Genomic DNA, 25667 nt, shown 5'->3' on the forward strand with positions numbered 1-25667 from the left:
GATACAGGGCTGCTGCCTTGAGAGCTTGTCTCCCTTCTGGGGGGGTCCTTGGCTATGGATTTGATCTCTTTTCACTCCCAGTCATGATTCATCAAATAACAACAGATGGTTTTCCTGAGCAAAACCTGTGGTCTTTGCAAAGTTCCATATGAAACCTGGAATGCGTTCTTTCAGAAAGAAGCCGCAGTCCCTTCGGAGAACAGCCCCTTTCCTTAGTTCTCCCTGACCCCTCTTCTGCTGCCTGCAGGCTAAGGGAGGTAGAGGCAGGTTAAACCTTCTACCTTTGTGACTCCCCCCAGTGTTGGGGGCAGCCATGCCTATGGGGGGTGTCTCACGTGGTCACCTGCATCACCCCAGCGGGGAGGTCAAACAAAGATGTGAAGGTTTTACAAAGTTTTGCTTAAGGACTTAAGGTTTGAAAGCCATACTTACCTTTGCTGCCGGATTGGGTGAAATCAATCAATCACACACACACACACACACACACACGTTTTCATCAATGCAGCCCTGGGGTCATCCAGGGTTAAAAGGCATCCTCTTTTAGGAAAAGCCCCAAACATTGCACTTACTTATCTCTCAGCTCCATCCGTGTTTGTGGGGGATTTGTATTCTTAATGGTGCCTCTCCCAGCACAAAGACCCACTCAAATAGAAAGTCCTGGGAATGCCACAACTTCTCTGATCCGTAGGCCTTGGGCACTTTGACACTCATGTTCCCGAAACGTTCCACACGTGAGGAAGTACCTGTCAGAAGTAGCATGCTGTCCCAGGAAAGCTTGGGAAACACCCGTGTTCTAGCGTTCACGTTTGAGGGCCCAAAGGACACATGGCAGTGAATGCTGTCCCCTCGAGGCGAAAGCCTATATTTGGGCACTTGTTCTCATGATAACGGAGCCGCGTGACAAAGAGTCAGCATGGACACAGACTAAGCCACAGCTTCCTACTCTCCAAGCAGGACATGTAGTACCTACCTGCCGGGGTTATAGCGAGGGTTAAATAAGATAGTGCACATAAAGTGTAGAGCTTAATACCAGGTACAGCGTGGGTGCTATGCACACGATCCTTGCCATTGTCACCTCCGCCACCATCCTGAGCTCCTGAGGGGCCAGGAGACTGCTCTTTTGGAAGCAGGTTTTGCCTTTTTTATGCATATATTTATAAGCACTTCAATTCAGTGCATGTGAATGTAAACGCTGCTTTACGAGGCTTGGCCCTTCCGCAGGAAGGTAGAGCCTGCGGCTCCTTCATCTTGACCATCGCTGGCCTCAGCATGTTTCTTTTCTTCACACTGCCAGGTATGGGAGCAGGGACCTCTGAACTGAGTTTCTACCCAGGTCCCCTCAGCAGTTCAGTGTGTGCCATTACGTCTCGCACTGCAGCGACCATTGGCCCGTTTGTTCAAGACTGTTTTAAGGGATAACAAAAACGGAGGAGGTGAACTTTCTGGACAATTCTTTGAGTGCACTTACATTCGGGCCACGACACGTAGCCTTTTTGTTTCACTTCATGGTTTCCGCAGAGCAGTAGGGCTTATGCTATTAAATGAAGAGCGACTCCTGTACCCACTTCCACGGATGCCATAGTTCTCGTTCATACTGCGTAAACAGCAATGAACTAACAAGCTCAGTTCACTAGATGCTCATAGAAGGACTCTCTGTGATAAGTTTAATTTTTGCAATAAAATTTAAAATGGCATAGGAGACAGAATAACATCATTGTAAAGGAACAATGTCATTGTAAAGGCACATTAGGGAAGATATTTAACAGAAATTTTGAATCGTATTGAAAGGGTTCCTTTATAAATAAATACTTTCTGTATTAGATTGGCAGAGTACAGCATGTATTCATATTGTTAGGCAGGTCTAACTTAAAGTCAAGAATAATTTTTAAATGGCAACTGAAGATTTCAGAGTTTATAAAAATATTCAGCAACAGTATTTCCCCATTTTCTAATATGCAAATGCAGTTTGCATTAAACTTTTCCATTTCAGGACTAAAAATGTACTGTTATTCACTAATTTAAACGGAGTGTGTGCCAGATTGATTTATAATGTAAGTACGATTTAAGGAAGAAGATGCTGAATTTCTTGTCTAACTTGGGAACAATGATATTTTCCAAGGATAGAAAGAACTTGAAATCAATTACAGATCCCAGATCCCTCATCTGCAATTCAAATAGCTCCGAAAATGGGGGGTTTTGTCATGACTCGGGGGGCAACACGGGCTGCCCTGAGTTGGCGCAAAGCTCTTCATAGATTTTGCTAATCCCAGTCAGTGCGAATGTTCACGTTTTACTGCAGATATGTTGCCGTATTGGGTTAAAGGATTCTGCCTTAGCTATTGCTGGGGCTGGGATGTTCTATATGGTACATGCACCATATTATCTCGTCAAAATCCCAAAAGGTCTGAATTCTGAAACCCATCCAGTCCAAGCATTTTCAATAAAAGGTAACCTGTTCCCAGCGCAGCCGTTTCCTGTAACCAGAGGACCATGCCGTTCTGGGTTTTTCAGGGACAGTCCCTCTTTACATCCACTTACAGGCAAGGTATAACTATAAGTAAGGCCCCATTCCCACTTGAAGGAGGTCCGTTTGGATGTGGTCACCGTAACGAGCATCCGTTTTGCATTCTTGGTAAAGGGTGACGCCATGTTGGGAAGCATCAGTCCTTCCCTAGTGAATTCCCATATATAAAGCCTTGAAGTAAGCAAGAGCCCGATGAGGTCTTGAAAACCTAAAATAATATAATGCATTGTTTATGAGAAAGAGTTTCTAACGCGTGCACCCCACTGCTTTCTTAAATGGAATTCCCTGCTGTGTTTATATGTATCTTTTTTTTTTTTCCCCCCTGTGGCAAATCATCGTTTTCCTCATTGTAACCGCTTTACAAGGCTGTGCTCCCCTTGGATGATCATGGTGCTGGCAGACATAGTCAATTCATAGTTGATGAATTAAGCATCAGCCTTTGCCACAGTCTAGGCCCTGGGAGCCGAGTGGTGAACAGACAGAATTGGTCTTGGGCATCACGGGTTAGGATTAGCGTTACGTCTAGTTGGGGCCTGGCCTGACCTGTGGAGACTCAGGAGGTTTGCTGAGGAAGTGGTTTTGAAGCTTAAGACCGGAAGAATGTCCAAGTGAGCCTGTGAAAGGAGACATTCTTGAGGCTAAGGGGCAGTAGGTGCAGAGGCTTCGGGACAGGGAGCTAACTGGCTGGAGGTTTGGGGAGGGAGGTGCAGCTGGCATGCCCAGCAGTGGCCTTTGAGCAGATCCTGTCTGTGCTGTTCACTGTAGGGCAGGTCACAGATTGGCATCGGGGGTGGGACAAGCCGGCAGGATGGCTGTTTGGGACGGCTGTGTTGAGGGAAGGGATTGTTTTGGACCCACGGGTTTCACTTTCTGTTCTTACAGTGTTCTGGTTACTCTCTGCAGAATGGTAAGTATGTGCTCTCGTGTTCCTTCGAGGCCAGAGTCGCTCCGGCAATCTTCAGCCGTGTTAGAGCAAGTAGAATTGAGGGCGGTTCAGGCCCCCGATTCTGCCAGAGGAGGGAGAGTTGTCAGTGAGAAACAAAAAGCAAAAAAACCCTTACTCACGGCGGGCCGTTTCTGAGCCAAGCTCTTGAAAGGCTGTGGCAGTGGGAATGCTGTCATGAAAGAAAAGGAAACTATGCTGGGAATGCCAGTTCGGGGAGCTCTGGTGACAACCCAGCGCTGGCCTGAAATGTCCTCCAGAGGACACGGGGGTGTGACTCGGGCCTCGGAAGGCTGAGTGTCGAATAAACGCCGTCCGTGGCAGCCCACAGATGGTGCTCCCAACTTCTTTTTTCTTCTTCAAAGTTTAAAAAGTTGGGTCAAGTACACATAACGTAAAGTTGGCCCCCCTAATCATTTTGTACTTTTAAGAATTAAGTGTATTGGGGTGGCGTAAGTTCATAAAATTTTATAGGTTCCCAGTGTGCAGTTCTATGATACATCATCTGTATATGGCATTGTGGGTTTACCACTCAAAGGCCAGTCTTCCCTCCCCATAGCTTTGCCTCCTGTGCCCTTGGTCACCACCATTCCTTCCCTCTGATACCGCCTTACTGTTGTCTGTGTCTTTGAGTTTTTGTCCGTCTGTCTTGTTTGTGACGATATAGATGTGTCTCGAGAATATCATGCTCACTTCCTTCTTTTGCTCTGACTTAACCTGGGAGGTGAGACCAATTGACTTGGTGAGCGGCCTTGTGTTTGAACCTTTAAGTACCTTCAGTTACATATTGGTGCAGCAGGTGGCCCGGAAGGAATCTTGGATGCTCCCCCGTCTGCGGGCCTTCCTCAGAGCAGGCAGGCGAGCTTTGCGGTCATCTCCTCTTCGTGGCCTGCACTGGAAACAAATCCGGGACCGTCACTCCTCGTCTTTCCCGGGAAATGAAGTCTCAGGGCTCCCATGTCAGAGTCGTTGCTTGACAGCGCTGTCCCCTCGTGGATGGAGGCACACGGTGCCGGGTGTGTGTACTCACTACGGTCGTGGTACCGCGATGAAGAAAAAAACTGCCAACGGTTTAATCGGAGTACCACAAGAAGGAATTTTCTAGAGTTTATTGTTCGTGCAAAAATGCTGCCCTTTCCCCTCTGGACTGTGTATAAATCACTTGGGTGCTTTGCTAATGTCTTGCTCTTGACGTCTTTTTCTTTGCAATTGATTTCAGTCTTGCACTAAAGTTGCAAAAACAGTACAAATAATCATGGTTCTGAGCCGTCGGAGAGTGAACTTGCCGAAAGGAGGTCCCATCGCTCCTGAACACTTGAGTGTGTCTTTCCTGCCAAGAAGGACTCACTCCAGTGTGGCCACAACACCGCCGTCGCAGCCAGGCAGGTAACTTAGGCCCATCTAATCCACAGGCCTCATTCAGGGTTACCGGTCATCTCAATGATGTCCCTCGTAGTAGAAGAAATCGATTTGGGCGCAGGTGTCATGTGCCTTTAATCTCTCCTTAACGTCCATGAACTTGACATTTTTGACAATTACGAGGCCATTATCTTACAGAGGATCCATCAGTTGGGGTTTGTTGGTGACTTTCTCGTGATGAGACTCAGGTTATTTATTTTCCATGGGAACATCACAGACGTGATGCCGGGCTCTCACTGCAGCCTCTCCGGAGTGGGGAGTGGTATGTGATGTGGACTTGTTCCTTTTGCCCATTTCATTAAGGAGATCTCCGTCAGGCTTCTCGATGATCAAGTGACTCTTTTTCCCTTTGTAACAAAAAATAATTTGTGGGCGTTACTTTGAGACCATGTAAGCATCCCATTTCCCATCAGCCTTTCACCCCCTGCTTTTAGCACCCATTGATGTTTTCTGGCCGAATAATGACGACTTTGATAGCTGCCAGATGGCGATCTCCTAATTTGGTCATCGTTCTGCATTTAGTCATCGGCATTCTGCTTTATGGAAAAGCTTTCTTTTCTCCCTGTTTCCTTTTTCATAGGCCCCAGTTTTATTCAATGGGCCAGAACACGTTTTTATCATTATTTGGAGGCTCTGATTGTTGCAGGTCTGGCCAGTGGCCTCTGTGGCTTCTCGATGTGTTCCCCGTGTTCTTTGTGCACTTCCTTGCTTTCTGGCCCCCCAAATGGTTTAGGATGGCACGCACCGGGATGTTGTAGGACTTGATGATTCCTCACGGGGACTGTGCCCCTCAAGACACCCGAGGCCGTGAAAGCATTGCAGCCCATTACCCTGACTGTTCAGGAAACTTCCTCACCTGATGCGCTGCTGCCTGGGGTTAGGGTGCCCATCCCCCCCACCCCCAGCTGCCCATTGTCAGTCCCGTACTAGACAGTGCTGGCTGTATCAGAGTCGGCTGCAGCGCTGTGTTAGTGACCGCTGTCATCGGTGCTGCCCAAGGAGAGAATACTGTGTCCGCACCGGGACTGAACGGCCGTGGGGAAGCCACCCACAGCCCAGCATGTCCTAGAAGTCCGTTGCCCCGATGGTTGGACAATGGCCCCCTCGCTTCCTGCGTTTTCACTTATTTATTAACTTGTACTAAATTCTGAGCTATACTAACTTATATGTAGACTGTATAATTATATATATTCATTCTATATTAGCTTAATACTCTGAGCATTTTCCCACACAAATGAAATAGTCTTTTATAGGCACCATATTCCATTATTTGAATCTACCACATTGTATTTAGTCATCTTCCTACTGTCTGGTATTTGGATCGATTTAAAATTTTTGCTGTTACACGTAATGCTCCATTGAACATCCGTGACCAGGAATTTGTGTTTGTGGGAACTCTTGGCCCTACCCGGGGCCCCTTCAGCATAGGCTCCCAGTGGGGATGCTGTGTCAGTCTGGGAGGCATGGGGCCTTGATACCTCACTAAGCAGACCCCAGTTTGGCTGCAAAGTCCACAGGCTAAATAGGGGCCTAAGACTCCTGTTCAAATCTGAGCTCTGCCACTCAGTACCTCTGTGGCCTTGGGCAAGTTACTTGACCTTACGTACCTCAGTTTTTTCACCTGCAAAATGGGGATTTTAGTCGCACCTGACTTGTAGGGTGGTTGTGAATCTAGGGCACTCACGGTCATGATGAGCTAAGAACCTGGCCATCACCGGTACCCACTGAATACTTGTTGGCTGCGGTGCGTATCATTACGGCGTGTGTGCTGTGTGCCTGCCAGCTCACGCTCTTTGTGGGTCCAGACCAGGATAAGAATTACTCACACAGAAGCTTCCCACACACCAACAGGACGCCTTCCAAAGGGGATTAAGCTTGAAGAGTGTGAGTCAGGCTTTTAAAAAACAGGTTTTTCTCAAAATACAACAGTTTCAATGTCAGAAGGGAAACCCACCTCTTCAGGAACCCCAGAGGGGTGCTCATTGTGGATACTTTGTTTTGACCAGATACCTGGCCACTCACTGTGATTTGCAAAGACTAGAACCAGCCTTGAAACTGGGACAAACGGTTCCTCATTCACACTACCCACCTTCCAGGTGTTCAGGAGCCACACGTGGCTGCGGGCTACCTTGCGGGACTGGGGGTTAGAGAACGTGTCCAGCATTGCGGATGGGGCTGCTCTGTGTTTGTTGGGTGCCTGCTGGGTGCAAAGTACAAGACGTCATAGTTGACTTTTGTAGCAATATTGACTTAGGTTTCCAGTCGTTTTGCAGCTGGACAGGAGCTTTGGTCTCAGGGGAGTAAGGACGTAAACATGACAGGGGGGCAGCATAAGATACATGTTAGAGGCAGCATGTTTGATAAATTCAAGGGAGGTTTTGCGCTGGCCATGATAGGCTGGGGAACAGGTGGCATTTGAACAATAGCTAAAGGGGTGCTTGGCTAGCTTCCTGAGCTTCCCATACCTAGTTGCCCACCCAGTGCCTCTTTTTGGACATTGTGAAGATATTTCAAACTCAGTAGATCTGAAACGAATCTCAGTGCATGTCCCCTTCCCCCTTCCCCTTGCCCACTTGCAGAGAGGCATCGCTACCCAGCTGGTCGGAAGGAAGAAACGTCAGAAACACCTGGCGCCGTTAAAGAGGCCAGGGTATCAGGAAGTCGGGAAGAAGAACCTGATGGCTTCTCTTTTTCTCTCTGAAGTTGGAAGCAAGATCACCTGCAGGGACGCATGAGTGTGGGAGTGAGGGAGCGAGTGTGAGGACGGAAGGATCAGAAATGGCTCCTGTGGGGACCGGGGACAGGAGCTGATGAGGGAGAAGCAGGGAAGGCCCGCAGCGCCTGAAAGCACAGGTGAGGGACGCACCAGGAAGTGGCTCGCGGCCTTGGGGTTGTGACCGGGTCTTGTTCATCCCAGTCGTGAATTGCTGCACGTGAGCGTTGGGAATGGGTCGGAGAAGGGACACTGCAGGGAGCAGGCGGGGGAGTGGGGCTCGCTGGGCAGGGTGGACTGCAGGCTGGGGCCCCCGGGGGAAGTGCACGTCCTCATAGACGTGACACGTTCCTGGATGGAGCGCGGTTTCCCAGAAGGCCCGCTGGGTCACCCACAATACTGAACACCAGTGATACTTTGGTGTCTTTGGAGCCCACACATGGAGGCCATATGTCAGTTTCTCTGTTGGCTTCAGTGGTGTCTCGGGGCAGTCACTACCAGAGGCTAAATCGCGGAGTTTCAGGTACCAGGGTCGTTTGTGGTCAGAGACAGGGTATTATAACCTCTTCTAAAAGGGAATAGAAAACACGCTGAATAAGAGAACTGTGGGTAGAATGGCGCATGTGCAAAACTCTCGTTGGGATGATTCTTGGGATGAGACACCTGTTCTGTGGCATTTAAAAGCATTTTAGGATTTTAATTTCATATGCATTTATCTCCATTTATAATGACATCTCTTCGCCATTGGTCTCCCCATTTCCCATGACTCCATAGAAGATGTTTACTAAATGTGGAATCTGGAAGACCTCTGGGCGAATGGGCACTGAACGGCAGTGATATCCCGGGGATGTCAAAATTGCCCCGGGATGATAAAGCATTCCTGGTCCCTCAGCCCTGCAGATTCTTGCTCAGTAGGTCTCGGGTAGGGCCAGGATTATTATTATTTTTAATTCCCCAGGTAATAGCATTGCACATCCAGTTTGGAGAGGCTGGTTTAGGTGAACAGAAAAGTGTAACTGTGGATTATCACATATTTAGGGGAACCATTTACAGCCTTCCTGCCACATCATTCAAGGTTGGGTTTCTAAAAAAATCCACAGGGTAGGAGAATTCCTGCTTGAATTGCTTAAAACCTTGAGGAAAATTGGGTTAGAGACTGATATTCTTGAATGAATCTATGACACGCATCCTTTTAAAAGGCCAGTAAAATAAAACAGTAAGTGCGTGAAATAAATATCACATCAGGGATACAACTGATATCGTACAATTGATTTCCATCGTTTACCAACTCTCCTGAAATGTAATAAAACTATTGTTTTTACTTAGGTTTTTATTTTATTTTTAATTATTTGTTTATTTATTTTTAAAGAAAGGAGAAGGGAGAGAGCAAGAGAGGGAGAGGAACATGGATGTGTGATTGCCCCTTGCACACCCCCAGCTGGGGACCCGGCCCCAGTCGGTGCCCTGACTGGGAATCGAACCAGCGACCCTTTGGTTTGCAAGCCGGTGCTCAGTCCACAGAGCCATAGCAGCCCGGGCTGTGTAATAAAACTTTAAAAACTGGCTTTGCATCAGTGTGGATAGTATGTACATGGAGAGGCATGCTTTATTCTGTGTCTGGCATGCCATCCCAATGTTAAATGTCTTTCTGATTTCATACTCAGCCTAAGTGTTGACTTCATCTTCCAGGGTCCCATGGGAGGGTGTTGTGATTTGAATACTGTGGGCAGAGAAGTATTCAGGGGACATCCCAAAGCCCTCCCCTGATATACAGAGTTATACTATTGTATCTTAGCTCTGAACATGGTATTGAACTGGTCATGCATTTCACTGCTGTCTGCCGGGAGTCAGTACAGCTCTGAGGCTTTGCTTCTTCTCTGCTTAGTAGTTTCCACTCACATGTTCACACACGACTGTTTACACGTCTGGCCAGCCCAGTGTAAAGCTTCGTATACTTTTGTGACCGCAGCACCAGTATACATTAAAATTGAAACCAAACCTTAATTAAGCAATACTCACTCTTATTTGGGGGACACATAGTTTCTATTCTGTATTCTCGTACATTAACATTAAAGTGCTGCTCTTAATCCAATAAATTGATTTCATGATGCCCAGATGGATTACAACCTGAGGTTTGAAAAACACGGGTCTAGAGCTTTGGGACATCTTCTCCAGAGTCAGGAGATCTGGATTTGAATCCTGACTTTACCACTTAATAGCTCGGCTGCTTGGGAAGGAGTTTCATGTCCTCATCTGTAGGAAGGAGGTAAGCTGCTACACCTCATGTAGCTGGTGTGAGGATTAAATGCAGTAATGCAGGGGGAGCACTTGACCGAATGTGATGGGGATGATGGTGGTGGTGATTTTTCAATTTTCAGCTCAGTTTCCTCTCAGTTCACATATTTTTTTTGCTGAAATTCTTGCTTTTGCTAAAAAAAGGTACACAAACATCAGTGTGAGGCATGTAGGATGTCACGTAGGAGGAACTTGTGTTTTGGGAAGGATTACTATATATCCTACTAAAATATGCCATTACATCCCTACAAATGTATTACCATGTGTGTGTGTTTTTTTACCTCTGTGAACAACCTCAGTCTCTCGCTGGGCATTTGAGACCTTCCAGAAAGATCGGGGTTCAAACCTTGGTTCTTCGTATGGGGGCTTGGATACATTTTTCTGTTTTTGTTTGTTTGTTTGTTTGTTTGTTCATTTGTTACCTTTTCAAGCTACACGCGCTCTCATCTCCAAAATGGGGATGATAATATTGGACTGACTGGGGCTGTTGTGAAGCTTAGGGATGATTCATGTAAAACATGCAGCGTGTGCTTCTCCCACGCCAGCTGACTCTCACGGAGCTCCACCCACCTTGGTGTCTTAGTCACGTGCTCTGTCCACGTCAGCCAACACAGCTTCCTCTGTCCTGCTTTGGTCATGTACACCAGCCTTTGCCTTGCCCGGCTGGCTTGCTACCCTCTCTGCCCAGGCAGCTCGTCCCCATCCCGTGAGCTCTGTACTGTAAAGCTTCCCCATACAGACCCGTCTCATTGATTTATGTATTCTTTATGAGCTGGTTCGCTGAGTTGGCGATTAATCATGCACTGCCGTCTGATCTCTATTGCAGCCTTTTATTATTATAATTATAATGTTATTAGTTTCCTTTATGTGATGTATGTCTCCTATCCCAGTTACCTTATTAATTCCCTGAGGCTAGTGATCATGTTGTACATATCTTTGAATCCTTCCTCCATTGCACTTAGCACAGTTTAAAATTTTTTTTTTTAATTTATTGATTCTAGAGAGAGAGAGAGGAAGGGAGAGAGAGAAAAGGGGGCAGAGAGAGCGAGGACGAGAGAAAGAGAAACATCAGTTTGTTACTCCACGTGCTTAAGCCCTCATTGGTTGGTTCTTGTATGTGCCCTGACTGGGGATTGAACCCACAACCTTGGCTTATTGGGACGATGCTCCAACCAACTGAGCTACCCAGCCAGGGCCACAGTGTTTCTTTTTTTCCTTTTGTAATAATTATGTGTTTCACAAACATTTGTTGCTATGCTGGATGACTGGATACTGCAGACAGTACATGCTGTAGGAGAAGATGGCCCCGTGGTTAGAGCTGTGAGAGACGTTTTCATGGATGAAAATAGACTCGAGCTAGCTTTTGTTGGGAGGGTAACGTTTCTGCAGGTTGGTAAGAGGGGTGGGCGCATGGCTCTGTAGGGAGGGCTGACGAGGTGACAAGAACCCTCAAGGGTTCATTTATAAGAGATGATGCAATTGCAAGAGATGGGGCCACGCACCGCTGGGGTCAGCTTCTGCAACACGGACTCAAGCTTTAGCCCTGTCCTTGGCATCCCAGTGCCCAGAGTTGTGCCTTCACGCTCGCCCAGTTTTGACCTGTGTCCTGTGAGCCTGGGATGTGACCTGTCTCCTGTGACTAATGAGCTATGGGGCTACTGGTGGAAAACTCTCTGTGTTTTTCTTTGATGCCTTTATTTCTTCTCCCTTCTTGAAGGAAATATCTGCTGTATATAACATTTTTGAATAGCAGTTACTTTCTTTCAGTACTTTAAAGACATCTTTCCATTGTCTTCTCTGTTCCATTGTTTCTGTCGAGTAGTCATTGTAAGGCTCCTGGGTTTTACCAGAAGCATTCCTCTCTCAGCCAAGGGTTTTATTATCATAAATCCAGCAGGGGTGTTTGGAAGTCTCTTGAACAGAACAGTAACATGATTTCAGAGGTATTTTAGGAAGATTAATATGTCAATGGTGTGCAAAACGGAGGGGAGGTAGGAAAGGCTCAGTAAGAACAGCAAAAAGGCCGTCTCAACTGCTTCCTGAAGAGAAATGAATGCAGGTTAGGGTTTCTGAGCTGGGCACTTCAGACAGACCCGAATGAGAGCCTGGGCTCCCTCAAGTTCCTGCCTCCTAGCCCTGTAAGCGTTAAACAAAAATCTCATAGAAATCCTGGTTTTAATGCTGGGCACGTATGAGCGCCCAATAAATAATAGCCATTGCAATTACTATACCAAGATCCAAGCTCAGTTTTTTAGGTTAAAATTCAAGATCACTGTTAGTGCCACTGTTCAACTTTATGGGACACGTGAGTCGCACCCTGGGAATCACAGTGATCCACTACATGTCTGTACACAGCAGCCCTGATGCTGGCAATATTCTCAATAGCTGCCATGTGCTGAATTGGCTTTGAAGATGATCCCAACCCCTAAACTCAAAGGCGTGATGGTTTTAGAAAGCACCTTTTGTCAGACTTGAGGGTAGATACTTCCTACTTTAGATTTATAGAATCATACAACTTTAGCATTTCACTTCTAAAAACAACGCAGTGCATGAGATTAAAAGCTTACAAAAAAGATATATCAGATAATGAGCCTTCCTGTGACAAAAGGATTCCTAGAATCTTAGGTAACCTCAGAAGTTATCTCTTTGAAGCCTCTCATTTTTCTAGATTAAGATCATAGGGTGGACTAGAAAGACTGAGTGACAGGCCCAAGGACACCTGTAGTGATGGCAAAGTCAGGACGAGAACACAGGTGCTCTGGTTTCTAGTGCATTTTGATTCTCTGTGTCTTTTCTACCCAGTTGCATGCCTTCGTCAACATTGTTCAAGTTTCATGTGGCCGGGGCATTGGTGCCTGTGCGAAACTTGCCTTCTAGAAAGGAGACCCATCTGTCACTTGGGATTTCATTGGTGGGAGCTAGAAAACACCTGCCAAGGGAGCTTCTTTACTCAGTACTCTCGGTACTCAGTCCCTTGACCCTCTGTGACTGTCATCCCAGCCTTCTAATCTCTGGAAATATATTTTTAGTGCCAACCTAAATGACGAGTTTCTGGCCCTAGGCTCCCCGTAGAATTCTACCTTTGTTTTCTTTCACAGAATTAAGAGTACACACTCACATTCTGATCATCATGAGCAATCTATGTCACACTGCACCCTTTGTCCTCTGCGTCACATGCCAAGACCACTGACAATTCATTACCTGCTCAGCATGGGGGTGGGACCTGCTATAAAATTGAGTCAAAAAGAGGAAGTGCCTTCATGTGAAAGGGTTGGCTTTTCCTCAGGGATGTCCTGGCTGTTAAAACAAAAAACAAAAACAGAATTTGAAACAAGTGAAGCCTTTATACCAGGGTTTCCCTTCTCTGATAAGATAGTTGCCCTATTTGCTCTTCCTAAAAATCTGCTTATCATTAATGACAGTCCTGATATAAGATTGAGAACAGATTTTGCCCGTGTGATTTCCTTAGTCTTTTCGTTGGTAAGTGACAAACTTTCAGGCCTGGCTGAGCTGCATCCTAGTTAGAAAGGCTGGTATGTACGGAAGGGCAGGGCCAGCAGATAGAGGATGCAGCCAGATCAGACGTGGACACCAATGAGGTCAGTCTGCCAGGAGGACCAGACTTCGCAGGAAGTCACGGAAGAGCCAGGTGACTTGCAAAAATACAGTTAGGCTACAGCCTTGCTCCTCAGTGTGGACCAAGGGCCCGGGAGCTTGTTCATCACAAGGCTGACCTAGACTTACTGAACTGAGATTTGTCTGCCTGTGAAAGTTGGTCAAGCGCTGGTCTTGATTTTGTAACCAGCACTTACCCTTACTGTTAATAAAACTGATCCTATCTTTCATTTACGTCAGTCTCCAGTTTTCTCTTTAGCCTTGGGATGATGGGAGCACCTTAGGGGTGTTTCTCTGGGCCCTGCGGGTCTGCCTGGCTCTGGCTCCCTATTCTTGATGCCTCCCGGCAGCAGGTCCTCCTGCCCGGGGCCTTGGCCTTGTCTTCTCCTCCTTCTCACTGCCTTGGGATGCCTTCACCCGTGGTCTCGGTGGTGGCCCTGTGAACCTGACGCAGAGTACCTCCTGTGTTAGTTTCCTGCGGCTGCCATAACAAAGTACCACAAACTGTGTGGCTTAGAACAACAGACAGTGATTCTCTTCCCAGTTCTGGAGGCCAGAAGTCCAAAATGAAAGTGTTCGTAGGGCTGTTCTCTCTCTGAAGCCTCTAGGGGAGGACCCTTCCTTGCCTCTTCAACGTCACTCCTGTCTCTGCCTCTGTCCTCACACGGCCACCGTCCCTCTGTGTCTGTGTCATCACGTGGCATTGTCTGTGTGTGTCTCCGTCCAGATTTTCCTTGTCTTACAAGGACATTTAGGTTCCTGTGAGCCTCTGATCCCAGCACTGTCATCCACCAAGTAGTGATCTTGTTCTATATGCTTTCCCTAAAAATGTTCTTATTTAATAGCGGTCTGTTCATTAACATTGAACTCCCAGCCAACAATGCTGTAACTCATGCCTTTTTCTCCACGAGGCTCAGGACAGTCTTCTTGCACTTAGGGACACTGGTCTGTGCTCCAGACAGGTCATTCTTGCCGGCCATCTTGAACAGTAAAATCACCGACACAGAGCAAAACAATGAGGAAAATGTTGCATGAACTAGGCAGTGAAGAGGACACTTGTTTATACTGGGAGCTGAAATAAGGCAGAATGTTATTTTGTCAGTCCTCAGCTGGGAACTTGTATGTTGGACGACCCAAAATTTTCAGCTCTCTGTGCATGTCTACCAATGACAGGGAAGCACCCCGAGTATTGAGTTGGGTGTTAAAAGTAAATTTTAGTGAGTAGGCAACTTTGCAAATGTGGAATCTGCAAATAACGAGGTTGATGGTACCTCCCCGTGTAAGCTCTTGTTTTGAAGACAAAGCTTTTTGAAATATTTCAGGTGATCATTTTTCCCTAAATGGGTCATTTGTGGAAAAAATCTGGGAGGAAATAGCATACGATTATAATGACGAATTGGAAGCAGGGCCGTTGTTATCCTGCTAAGTGTGGGTGGACCAGGACGGTAGTGGTCCGTAGCTGTTCTGCTTGTCATGTTGCCCCCTCAGAAGAACTCGTGACGACCACGGCCACTGCTCCTGCTCCTCTCTCTCCTCTCCTCACTGCTCTGTGCTTACGTGTCCCCTCTCTGGGTCTTGAGATGTTGAGATGGGGTTGGCAGTCATCACCCTGTTGGGCAGAGTCCTCCCAGGGGTCAGTCACCCGGGGGATGTTCTGTGGCCAGTTTTCCCAATGCTCCCAGAGTTCTCCTGTCACTCCTGGTCACTCTGTGAACACGGCTCTTGGTGTGGGTCCGGAATTCTCTTCTTTCCTATCTATTCTTTGGCAAGGACTTCCCAGATGGCAGGGAGTGTCTTACCTTTTCCTGCTCCTGGAGTGTATTTCTTCATAAATGATTTTTTAATAGGTGGATGAATGAATGAGTGGGACAACTTGGGACTTGGGAACCACCAAGAGCAGCTGTATGTGGGGCTCCTCGTGTCATTCCATGTCCTTTTGGACTGCCCTTCAGGTTTCCTTTCACTCATCACCAGAGGGGTGGATGGAGCCCACCTGCAATGTCAACCCACCTTGGCTGATCTTCAGAACCGGCCTGGTTCTTGTATTGAATGTCTCTTGGGTTGAAGGCAGCATTTGGGCTCTGAAAGATGATAAAAAGACCTGTAAGAGGTGGAGTCGCTATTCTCCAAGAGCTTATCACTTGGTTAGGAAGGGAGAGTGTACACAGCTGGAAGTTTATAGTTAAGGTAAGAGCTAGATGAGAATAAAGACAACTTACGATCGCTTCCCTAAAGCCAGGTTTGATTTTCCAGTGAGCGTGTAAGATCAGTGAGTCTTGTGGGAGTTGGAGGAGGAGGGGTTCCTTCAGACTGGCCTGGCCTGGCATGGCCTGGCATGTCCTGTGCAGAAGGCAGGTGGCAGCTGGGCCCTGGAGGATGGGTAGGAATTGGCAAGGCCTGGGAAAGAGGAGCAGCGGGTTTGGTATGAGCAAGGAGCAGGAGGCATCTGCAGCAGTGAGTGCATCAGAACAGGGAGAGGCGGGCCCTAGAATTTAGTTCTAGAATTCAATTAGTCCCAGTAGGCAAAGGGTGCAGCCCCTCTGTTCACTCAGGATGCTTTCCTTGTGGCTGGAGCTGGGGGCAGGGCACAGAGGAGGGAGGACATCTGTCCTTCAGGAGCTGAAAGGGGGAGTTAATGAGACTTTGATCCTCCCAGCCCCAATTCATCTGAATAGAATCTTCACAGCTCTTTTTTTTTTTTGAGAGAGAAAATGAGTAAAAGCAAAGAGACAGGTAAGCCTTGAAAGGATTATGTCACACTGTCCACAAAGTCCTACAGGATGGAGGCTTGAATAGGCATCGCCTTGGCTTTTGAATCGCATTCAGTTGAAATCTGTGTGTAAATAGGATGGAGAGGAGGGGTAGACAGTACTTCGTTAGTGATTCCACTCTGGATGTATTGTGATGGATGGCGGAAAGACTGTCTAGAATGTGTGTGGAAGGAGGGGAGAGCCTTATGTGAGCCGGGGGAGAAGAGGTGCTCAGCTCATGCAACAGTGTTCAGAGGGAAAGCAAGTTAAAGGAGAGGGGAGGATGAAGCAGAGTCCTTGAGGGAGGGGCAGAGAGCAGGCTTGAAGATAAGAGCAAGACAGAAGCCAGACCAGGATGCTGGTGAGCCCCGAGGGGAGATGGAGTCTGCCAGGACCGAATGCTAGTTGGCGCAAGACCTTGGACCCAAGTAAATAGATTTCTTTAGAGCTTTCAAGTGGCAATACTGGGGGTTCGATGCATTTCTGTAACCCAGACACCCCAAAGGAAAGAATCGGCTCTAATACATCTTCCCCACAGCTGTTTTGCCCTGTCCCCGCTTCGTGCTCAGGAGGGTAATACCCGCAGGTGTCGCGCAGTGCCGGTGCTCTGAGGGCCTGTGACGTTGAAGGTGTTGGCTGTAAACACAGCCTGCTTGCGCGGGTAAGACCTAGCTTTAGGCAAGGTCACCGGGAGGCGGCTGGGCCCTAGGGGCAGCTGAGTGTCTGTCAGTCCAGCCTCCATCGCTGGAACCTGTTAGGGCCGCAGCACGGCCCCACGGATACCACCGCTCTGGCTGATCGCACTGCTCAAGCCGGGGCAGAGCCCCTCCTGTGCCCGCGCTCCAACCCCCATGGACACATAAGCGGTGTGGTTATGAGCAAGGGGCCGGTCGGAGACGGTCAGGCGGTGTGGACGGGACCGTCAGCAGTGTAAGTGCCTGATGTTGACTTTCTCTCCGCAGAGGGGCACCATGCCGGTGGAAAGGATGCGCATGCGCCCGTGGCTGGAGGAGCAGATCAACTCCAACACGATACCAGGGCTGAAGTGGCTGAACAAGGTGAGCGCGATGGGTGCACACGTGTGTCCTTGTGTGTGCGTGTGTGCATGTGTGTGCATGTCTGTGCACACATGTGTGTGCGTGAGGTCCTTTCAAAGCATGTGCATGTGAGTCTCTGAAAGTAAATTTGTTCTTTGTGTCTAAAATCTTATACTTGTTAATTGCAAAAAAATCAACCAAGCATAAATGGTCATAAGAAGATAGTTATTGTGTAAAGATTTTTATTGTCATCTCAGACTGTAGCCTCCCTTGACTTACGGCTTCAGCTCGCCATTGGTGTTTTGGAGGACTGTTGATGGGATGCTTCTGTCTGCATTTTTCTTATTCTTTCTTCTCTAAATCCCTTGCTTGCTTCCCCTGGCCTTGTAGGATCAGAGGACATGGGGGCTCTCGGATTTTATGTTGGAAATGGAGCATATTGATTGTTTTCCAATGTTCGTTCGTTCTTTCTTTCTTTCTTTCTTTCCTTCTTTTTTTTTTTTGAAGAAAACTTTTGTCTTTTTAAAACGTTTTCTCTTAAATTTTTTTTCATTTCTCTTTAAAAAATTTTTGAATTCCAGTTGAATTTCAATATTATGTTAGTTTCAGGTGTATAGCACAGTGATTTAAAATGTCTTCTCTTTTTATCTTTCTTGTGAAACCTTGTTCGTGTGCCCACCTGTCCTAAAAAAGAAGCATTCTTTCACCAACTCACCCCCACCCCGTGTAGGCATGAGCACTCTTTACTTTATCCACCTCACCCGTTCAATGTCATTGATCCTATCTGGTAGGCGTGAATCAGGAAGATACAGTACCTGTAAAAATAAAGAACACCTGAAATTATGTAGTTCTAATGGAGCAAAGCAGCCAACGCTCATAGATTGTGCCTTCTTTCAGAGAGTCCCAGGGAGGCTCCCCCCCCCCCCACCGGCATTGAGCAGTTCTCCTTGTCCTCTTATACCTCCCTCCCTCTCACTTTTAATCTCAAGGACGCGGTGAATCATGTCGCTGCTCAGGCCTTATCTCTGTATACCGTGCTGAGAGTTTAGGGCCAGACTGGGGCAGCTTCTAACAAGCGAACAGGATATTTATTGCTGCATAATTTTTTAAAAACTAGTTATCACTTCCTTTTCCTTTATCAGCTTATTTTTTCCCCTTATTTTTCATTTGATGGTATTGTATTTGCATGGATCTGTTTCAGCGAGTCTTCTCTGAAACGAGGTGGGGTACAAAGTGAGTGGAAGGAACTCAAGGAAACGATATGACCCTTTCAGGTGACCTGTCATGCATCTTAAGGCCGGATGGCCAACAGTGTGTTTTTCTGGGCTTGCGGTGTCTATAGGCTTTTGGATGTACATCCTGGCAGGGCTTTGCAATTAGTCTCTCCCAAGAGGCAAACAAGCAGTGAGGTGTGGCTGGGCTTGCTCAGTTAGCGGGCGGTCTGAGGAAAGGGGAGATGGCCGTCAAGGGGGGTTGAAGAGACCTAGAGTTCTCAATAACAATAACAATAATAATGAAAATAATACTCCTTCAGTGCCAGGTACTCCTCAAAGCAACATACATACCTTAACTCACAGAATCTCCACTATGGGGTAGATAACCTCTTTTTTTCTGGTTTACACACAAGGAAATCAAAGCACAGAGAGGTTAAGTAGGATTATATTTTGAAGAACAAGATAACATGGCCTGTATTGATTCAGAGTGTGACATTAAAGCATCTATTCCACAGATTTTGGCTCGTCCGACTTACCATGCATCGTGTCTCTTGCACCAAATAGACACTTACGTTGCAGTTAGCTGTCCTCTATGGTAGGCTGGATTACATGCCCCCCTCCCTCGCCCCAAAGATATGTTTATAGCTTAACCCCTGGAAACTGTGGATGCGACTTTATTTGGAAACAGGGTCTTGGCAGATATAATTAAGGAAAGGCTCTCATTATGAGATCCGCCTGGATTACCCAGCTGGGCTGATCCAATGACAGTTTCCTGGAAGACACAGAAGAGGAGCAGATGCCCCCAGAAGAGGAGCCGTGTGAGCACAGGCAGTGACCGGAGCGGCGCAGCCGCAAGCCAGGGAACGCCTGGGACCACAGGCAGCTGAAAGAGGCAGGAAGGATTCTCCTTGGAGCCTGTGACGGGAATGTGGCCCTGCCGGCACCTTGATTTGGGATTTCTGGCCTCCAGAACTGGGGTTGTAAGTGCCCAAATTGTGGCACTTTGGTATGGGAGCCCTAGGAAATGAATGCCCCCTCTTAGAGCTGCTTCCTGGCTGGGACTCTCTGTTGAGACAACTCTTCTTCCATCCACTCTGTCCCCGGTTTTCAGATGGAGGACTGGAAAGGAAATGGGTTTTTTCCGAGCGCAGCAGAACCCTCGGCCCCTCGCAGGTGGCCCTTACCACCGCTCTTCACTCAGCCGGCCGCGGCTCGGGAGCTCTCTGCCCTAGTAGGAGGGGAAGGAGCCCCCTCTGCCAGCCCCGGCTCCTCTGCTGGCACTGGAGGGAGGGCAGGAGAGCGTGCCCATGGCTGCCACGGACAGTGCTTCTCAGGAGGGCGCTGGCACGGGGCTCCATGGGCCTCCACCTGGGCCTAGCCAAGTGGGCATGGCCATCTGTGTTTGTGCGTGTGGACAGCAGAGCCAATGTCCCTGTAGACCCCGGATGGAGTCAGGACGTTTTCTCCCCATATCCAGACCCCCACCAGGCATCCTTTTATAGGTTTCTGCTACCTTAGGCTTGTTGGCATTTGTTCACGTAAGTATTGAACAGAGATGCTAATATTACTGTCTTCCCTTTCACAAACATTCTACCTAAGAATCCCTCTTTGTGTTCTGAGCGGTTTGAGGTTGTTCCAAAAGCTCTTCCCCCACTGCAGCCTGTTGTGGCTCTTAGAAAACAGGCTCTGACCATGGGCTCAGTCACCACGTGTGTGTTGGTGTTTACGGCCTGGAAGCCCCACGGGGCCACTGACTGTCTCGATCATTACTGCACACTTGGTCCAGGCTCCTGCCTGACATGAGGGGCACGGGAAAGGTTGGCGTGTGAGTAGATGGGTGAATGATGCGCTCACGAAGGGGACCGGCCCTGGGGGCTCTGTCTTTGTTCTGTTATGGTCACTAGACTCAAGCACACCGGGTTGGCAGTCATCACCTCTCTCTCCCATGGATGGTCCTCCAAATCCACTACCTTCTTAGCTGCGAGCAAATAAGTGGCTAATTAACGCATTACATTTTGTTTCCTTCTCTTATTTTGAATAAATTGAGAGCAAGGTGGTGAGGAAATGGGTCCTTTGGGTTCCTGGGAAGGAGCCGTGAGGAAGGAGGGCAAAGCAGCATTATCACTGGCTTATGAACGGGGCCATAGCTTGGACCACTTACTGTATTTGCAAAGATGCAGAGCGTGTTTGAATAGCCTCATCACTAGAAAGCGTAGGAGAGCAGATTCCCACCTAGATTTAGTCATGCACATCAGGTTTAACCATTCACAACGTCTAGTTTTATCTTTATGTGTGTGTGTGTGTGTGGTATTTTAGAGCAACTCCCTGACAGTATACGTCTCTAAGACTTGACATTTTCTCAGGTATTGATAATACTGTTGTCAATTAGAAAAATTAATCCTAAGTTTTTAGTATCATCACTGCCCCTTTCATATTCAGAATGCCTTGAGTGTTCCCAAAATATCCTTTTGCAATTGATCTCTTCAGTCAGAATTTAAAGAAGGTCCATGCATTGTCCTCGGTTGTTGTGACTCGAAGTCTCTCCAGATTGTGAACATCACACGCCCTCCTTTTTGCCCTCTTGGCATTGAGTTGTTGAAGGGACCAGGTCAGCTCTGGATTTGTCCAGATGCTTGCTCGTGATTTTCCTGGGCCGCTTCTAGAGGAGGGAAGGAGGCAGCCACGTCCAGGGCTCCGATCAGTTCCCACTCTGGTCATCAGTGTTCCTGTTTCATGTCGGAGATCTGCCTGGACCCGGCCAGGTCACGCACTAAGCACAGGCGGTCAGCTGGCAGGTCCAGACCTTCCCCTCCTCCTCACTGAAAGCAGGCTCATGCTTGTGTAAATACAGACCACCTTGGACAGGGTAAGGAGTTCAAACGAAAATAGCAAATGAAATTGGAACATCTTATAAGTATTGGGGAGAGGAGAGGCTGTGCTTACCTCTCGTGCCCTTGGATGGAAACATGAGTGGGTTCCGGCACGCGAGTCCTTCCCTGCACGGTGTGTACAGTCACCACGTGTGCCGGCTGGGCACTCGAGGCTTCCGATGGTGCACACTGACGTCACAGTCTGCAGAGATGCAGAGCAATGCCATCACTGCCCCGTGGGCCACAGTGATCTGTGACCAGAGCGTTAATGGTCAGAATCTGCTTTGGTTTTAAAATGAATTTCACCTTTACCTTTCAACATGGTCTTTTCAAAAAAGATAATGTGGGATACATTTATTAGTGGTTAATTTTTTCAAAATTTCTATATGAAAAAACTAGTTAAAAGTTCCATGTAATTTTTTTTTCTAGAAAATGTTTTATTCTCTTTTCTTTTTTTGTTATTTCTTTTCTATTGTTGTTCTATTGCTGTTGTCCCATTTCCCCCCGTTGTTCTCTGCTGCCCCGGCCACCTCCATGTAGTTTTTCTCCGTTTACCGTTGTGAAGTGCACAACAGAGTGGCATTCAGTACATTCACAATGTGGGGTAGCCATCACCTCTGTCTAATTCCAAACGTTTTCATCCCCAAAGAGGAGACACTGTACTCATCAAACAGTCACTGTTCACTTCCTTCCCCTAGTCATGGCAACCACGAGCCCGCTCTCTGTGTCTGCGCATCTGCCTAGACTGCGTATTTCACAGAAATGGGATCGTAGAATATGTGGCATTTTCTCTCTGGCTGCTTTCACTCAGCATAATATTTACAAGGTGAATCCATGTTCTAGCATATATGTATCAGTACTGAATAATACTTCATTTTATGCATGTACCACATTTTCTTTATCCATTCGTCCGTGATGGACACTGGGGTTGTTTCTACCTTTTGGCTATTGTGAGTAGTGTGGCTAGGGACTTTCACGTACAAGTATTTATGGGAACACCCGTTCCTAATTCTTTAGGTATATATCCAGGAGTGGAATTGTTGGGTCATGTGATAACTCTGTGTTTAACTTTTTGAGGAACAGCCAAATTGTGTCCCACAGCAGCTGCCCCACTTACATTCCCACTAGCGCTCTATGGGGGTTCCAGTTTTTCCACATCCTCATCAACACTTTATTATTATTATTATTATTATTGTTATTTTTATTCTAGCCATCCTAGTGGGTGTGAAATGCTATCATGACTGTTTTGATCTGCATTTCCCCGATGAGAGTGATGTTGAGCATCTCTTCAGGTGTTCATTGGCCGTTTATTTGGTCCTCTCGGGTCCTTTGCCCGTTTCCAGAGGATCCGTGGTGGATAATTGCTGCGGTCAGTTAGCACTTCCATAGTTGCGTGAGGTTGGCATAGTTTCTGTGACGCTGGGTTACGTTGTGTGCGTGTGTCACCCTGCATGCACGCAGATGCTCGGAAGATCTACTTATCAGAGTCCCCCTGGTGTCTCATGAGATCGATTTCAGACTGTGTCACCCCAGAGGTCCTCTGACCTGGAAAAAAAGCCCAGCAGCCAGTGCTTGAAGGGTCTGGATGTTGAAGCATAAACGTTGAGGTTCTGGCTGTGCTCTCCAGGGAAAGTGCTTTCGCTGAAATAAGTGCGTTTTCATTCTTTTTCCTTCGTTTTCACGTGAACGTCAAAAGCTGCATTGGGTGATTTCCTCTCTGATTGTCATCTACATTAAACATTACACTCACTCAGCCCGTTTCTGATGACAGCTTTGTGGGAAATGGCTACCCGGAAATGCTGCTCTTTTGGCGGGTGATGCAGAGCGAACAGGAAGGGTCTCTGAAAAGTCTCTGGCTTTCGGTCCTTCCTCATTTACAGAGTTTTAGACACAGCACGATTTTCCCTTTTACCAGTGTTTGGGGAACTCTCAAAGGTCCTGAAACACTCTTAGCTCACGCTTTGTAGGTGGTTCTGCGCAGAAGCACTGAGCCCTTCCAGGCCTGGGGAACCTTTCTATCTTCCCTGGTGAGACCGCAGTGGCAGAAAATCCCCCTCACTTTTTCTTACCTTCCCCTGCGTATAGCGCAGGGATCCCCAGACCTGGGAATGACCAGAACTACCTATAGAACTTAAAAAAAAACACATTTTCCTGGGCTTTAATCACCACAGAATCCAAGTCAGCAAATCTGTCAAAAATCTGGAAATCTTGTACAGCATTCCCTCACTTGTCAGGGGTTTTACGTTCTAGACCCCCCGCCTGCGAAGTAGGAACCCTACATTTATTCTACACTCTTAAACCTACGTAACTTCAACAACATACGTATACAGGACCGCAAAATCCCGCGATATAGCGAAAAATCCACGATAACTAATTAAATATAATATTTTTTAAAACCCCGCGATACAGTGAGGCTGCAATAAGTGAACCGCAATATAGCGAGGGACGGCTGTAAATCCCAACCCTGGAGACGGGGTGTGCCGTGATGAATGATTGAAGACAGCGTGGCCAGATCGCGCTCTAGAATTCAGACTCTTTCTGTCATGTGTTCCTTGGCTAAATAGTTTAATCCTGTTCCTCCGCTTCTCCAACTATAAAGTGGAAATGATAACATATATGTTGCTCATTAGGTTGTTACAAAAAACGAACAGACCCTGTGGAGTCTTCTGTAAGGACCTTAGTGACCGCTGGTGCTGCCAGTCGAGCCAGGCTCCACGTGTGTGGTTTTGCTATGAGTGTGACTTCATTTCCCAAGCACAGGTTTCTTAGTCATGTGTTTGCCGGGGTTGATTGAAGCAATTTTGAGTTAACTTCTCTGTCTGTGAGAGAGATGGGAAGGTCTGATAGAAGAAGAATCTTACTGAGGGATTTTGCTCTAAAGATGGAATGTCACCGCCATGTGATCAATCTGTCTTTGTACCTTGTGCTACTTCATGCAGGCTAGTAGACTCACAGAGGCTAGGATGTTAGACAGAAGCTTCTGTCCATGTGGGCTCCCCCAGCCCCTTGAGACCTTCGGTATCTGTGACGGTGACTTCGTATATCCAGCTTCCCTTTCGCAGCCCAAATGGGTCTTGTTGGAGAGTTGCCTAATTTTCTGTTTACTGCGGCAGCTGGAGTTCCTCTTTACCAAATTATGGAAATAAATGATAAGAATAAGCACAAGAAGTTTCCGTTGGGGGCCTGTTGTCTTTCAAGAAAAATGGCACAGAGAACGGAACTCACATGGCACGTCCCAGATCGTCACCTGTGACCTTGGATTGCATTCCTGTCCTGCCAGACTCTGCATGACTTTGACTCTCACCTGGGTAGACCGTCAAGATTTGGGCTCCAGTGGGGAAGTGGGTTTGGTTTGCTGTAGATTTTACTGTGGAAACTCAACAAGCCCAGTGAGACTTAGTGGGGAATCTTAGCTAGAACTTAAGGACGCTCCTCGATGGGGGCCTGAAACCCATGGCTGTAGATCTTACTTCCTTCCTTTTTTTTTTTTTTTTTTTTTTCAGGAAAAGAAGATTTTTCAGATCCCCTGGATGCATGCAGCCAGACACGGATGGGATGTGGAAAAAGATGCACCACTCTTTAGAAACTGGGCAATCCACACAGGTACTGATACTCCCCTGTATCGTTTATAGAGGCGGCTCCATTGCTTTTCTGTTGTTGTTTTGATGCCTTCTTTTTTCTTGTACTTGTGGTGTAAGTGCCCTGACCGGTGCGGCTCAGCGGGTTGGGTGTCATCTCACAAAGTGAAAGGTCACCAGTTCGATTCCTGGTCAGAGCACAGGCCTGGGTTGTGGGTTTGGTCTCCATTCGGGGGGTGTGCAAGAGGCAGTCGATCTATGTTTCTCTCTCACATCTGTTTCTCTCCCTCTCTTTCTCCCTTCCTTCCCCTCTCTTTAAAAACAAGTCTTCTAAAAATAAAAAAATAATAATAATTCTGGTATAATTGACAAATAAAATTGTAAGATATTTAAAGTTATAATTTGATCTCTGCAATCCTTGTGAAGAGACGCTCCCGCTGCGAGTTAATCAACACACTTTTTGCCTCACATATTTACCTTTTCATTGTTTGTGTTGTTTACTGAGACTATTGAAGTTCTACCCTCTGAGCAAATTTCAGTTATATAATACAGTGTTTATTTTTGTTTTTACTACATATATAAAATCTCCTGGATTATGGTCTCATGAAGACAGCTCTGCAAAACCCTGTAATTCTCCCCAGCACACTCAGGACACAGGGGGTACAAACTCCATCACTCAGAAGTGGTGTTCTACCCACCCCACAGAAAC

At 47.2% G+C, this 25667-nt stretch overlaps 1 protein-coding gene across 2 annotated transcripts in view; it reads left to right on the forward strand.

Annotated features, from left to right (window-relative positions):
* The window catches only part of IRF2 (interferon regulatory factor 2), a 73525-nt gene that overhangs the window by 18624 nt on the left and 29234 nt on the right, over positions 1 to 25667 (forward strand). For both annotated transcript variants that reach the window (XM_090258007.1, XM_090258008.1), the window contains exons 2-3: positions 17222 to 17317; positions 24884 to 24983. In XM_090258007.1, coding sequence (XP_090114133.1) covers positions 17231 to 17317; positions 24884 to 24983 — 187 coding nt within the window. In that variant the 5' untranslated portion in view covers positions 17222 to 17230. The remainder of the gene's footprint in view (positions 1 to 17221; positions 17318 to 24883; positions 24984 to 25667) is intronic.

The sequence above is a fragment of the Furipterus horrens genome, unplaced genomic scaffold (genome assembly GCF_987537825.1).
Source record: "Furipterus horrens unplaced genomic scaffold, mFurHor1.1.pri manual_scaffold_12, whole genome shotgun sequence".
NCBI classification, from domain to species: Eukaryota; Metazoa; Chordata; class Mammalia; order Chiroptera; family Furipteridae; genus Furipterus; species Furipterus horrens.